Below are 2,688 nucleotides of genomic sequence, written 5' to 3' on the forward strand. Positions count from 1 at the left end.
GCTATTTATAAACCATGCATTTGGTTGTTATACAGATTATATTTATTCTACCAAGTTAGTAGTAAATGAACACTTCATGTTAAAATTTTACTTATGAAATGTGATTTTTCCAAATTTTGAATATCAATCAATGTTATAAGAATTTTATGAGCAATGTACTGTGTATATGTCTTTAATTTGTTGTAGCTGACTGACTGTATACATTCTTCTATGTCAGTTCAGGTGAACTGATATTTGAACCTGGTGTCAGAGAAGCTATAATCGCAGTAAATATTCTCGATGATACAGTGCCAGAGGAGGAAGAATCTTTCAGAGTTCAGCTTAAAAATCCTAAAGGAGGAGCAGAGATTGGTATTAATGGTTATGTAAAAATCACTATTCTGTCTAATGATGATGCCCATGGAGTTGTTGGATTTGCTCAGGTAATGATTCCAAAGATCCCACACTTAGAATTCAGAATGATGTATTCACTGCATTTATATATGAGTTATCAGCACTAGTGAGTCGTACTTGAGTATTCAAAGCCCCTCTTCTTTCCCTTTGCCTGCTTCACCCCCTACTGTGCATTCTAAGCTCAATTCTACTGCTGCCTTGCAATTTAGTCTGACACACTTGACCCCTTGGGTCCATTTGTTCTAAACTTTGTTTGTACTGATTCCTTTTATAATATTGAATTTGAAATGTTACCAGTTGGCCTTGGCCCAGGAGTTTGAATTTGCTGTTACCCATGTTTCCAGAAAATAGTGATGTAGATCCCAATCACTGTGTCTGGTCACACACATTACTTACAAATATTTTACTGTCCTATCATGCCTTTGTTATTTCTGTGGGTGTGAAGGGCAGAAGAGGAGGAGGAGGATGTGAAGGAGGAAGATGATGATGATGATGATGATGAGGAGGAGGAGAATGACTGATGATGGTGTTGATGATGATGACAATAATCTCTCTGTATGCATTGTACACATGGAGATGCTTTCTCCTGAAGAAAGGGAATATGCATGAGGACAAAGGCCTGGAGGAGATGAGGAAGTGAGTTACACACATATGGGGGGGGGCAGGAACAATCAGGTCAGGGAGAAACCATCAGCAAGTGGAGTGGCCCTGAAGGGAGGCCTTGCCTCTTAGGAGCAGCAGGGAACTCACTGTGGCTGATCTGTGTGCTGAGGCAGATGAGGCCCAGGTGTGTCAGGACTCCCCACTAGCACTCACAGGTTCAGTGACTTGCAAGGAGAACTCATAGGACTGATTTGTTACACAAAATCAGCTAAGGGAAAAGGCTCATGGGATAAAGTCCAGAGAAAACTAGGTACCAGTTTCTGTGTTCTCTTCCAGTGGAATCATGGGGAACGCATTCCCCCAGCATCGAGTTAGTTATGACAACACGTGAGAAGTGTTATCAACCAGCAAAGCTCATTAGAGACTCATTGCTCAGGATTTTAATTGGGGACTGACCATGTAGGCACCCTCTACCTGGCATGTGAACGACCAGATTCCCAGAAAAAGAAACAGGTGTTCAACATAAACCACATTGTGTATTCAAACAGGTCAAGCAAATGGAACTCATTGTCAGTTCTGGGAATGGTGGGAATCCTCCTGAAATTCAAGTTCCCAGACACCAGCCAAGGGCCAGTCTTGCAGGCAGGCCTTTCAAAGGATTGCAGTAAGGCCTGCTATGTTGGCTGTCTCCTGCACGAGTGCCTTAGTGTCATATGAATTTGACCTCTGAGGGAAATGGAGAGCTTTTGAAGGGTCAGAGTAAAAGAGCAACATGATCTGACATGCATTTTAAAAGGACACCCACACCATAGAGAAACAGATATAGACCAGTTAGGAGACTATTGAAGTAATCCAGCAGCAAACGATAGTGTGGAAGCAGGAGCTTGCCTTTCACCAAGATATGGACCACTGTAGGAGGAGAGGTTTCAGGGATAAGATGAGGAGTTTTTGACCCACTAATGTCCTGAGTTAATTGCTTGCAAGGGTTGTAGGATCACCCTATTACCCAGCCTGGCCCATTCTGAACTCAAGGCGGGTCAGCTCCCTCTGAGGCAGCTCTGCCCCCAAAAATACAATGTGAGCCAGATATGTCATTTTGAGTTTTCTTGTAGTCACATAAAAAGGAAAAAGAAAAGGTGAAGTTAGTTTTAATATTATATTTTATTTAACCTAGTACATTTGAAATATTATAATTTCAACATAAAATTATTGATGAAATAGTTTACATCCTTTTTCATATTTTACCTTCAAATTCAGTGTGCATTTTACACTTACACACTAGTCATATTTCTAATGCTCATTGGCCACCTGCTGCCACAGCATTGTCTTTTGTGAACAAATTATATGCGTATGTTAAAATCACAGCATTTTCTGCAGAAATGTTTGATTGCCTTGAGCAAGATTTTATTACTATGTAACATCTGTAACATTGTGTTAAAATGCTGTGTAAAATATCGCTATGAGATAGGATATCTATTCAAGTTAGCATTCTAAATAGAGCCTTTAAGAAATGAATGGGGGCATCTCTTTTCAGATTATCATAGTAAAAAGGCAAGAAATATCTTAGTGAAAAGATTTTTTCAAGTCTTTATACTCCATATTTTTGCTATATTGCCTGTAGAGAAACCAGGATATTGTCAAGAAGGGATTCTTTGGAATATTAATTTTGAGCAAACATTCATTAAATGGTTG

General features: G+C 39.7%; 1 protein-coding gene across 1 annotated transcript in view; it reads left to right on the forward strand.

Annotated features, from left to right (window-relative positions):
- ADGRV1 (adhesion G protein-coupled receptor V1) overlaps nucleotides 1–2,688 on the forward strand; it is a 481,118-nt gene that overhangs the window by 141,166 nt on the left and 337,264 nt on the right. The window contains 1 exon segment of the mRNA XM_006775582.2: nucleotides 223–422. Coding sequence (XP_006775645.1) covers nucleotides 223–422 — 200 coding nt within the window.

The sequence above is a fragment of the Myotis davidii genome, unplaced genomic scaffold (assembly GCF_000327345.1).
Source record: "Myotis davidii unplaced genomic scaffold, ASM32734v1 scaffold44, whole genome shotgun sequence".
NCBI classification, from domain to species: domain Eukaryota; kingdom Metazoa; phylum Chordata; class Mammalia; order Chiroptera; family Vespertilionidae; genus Myotis; species Myotis davidii.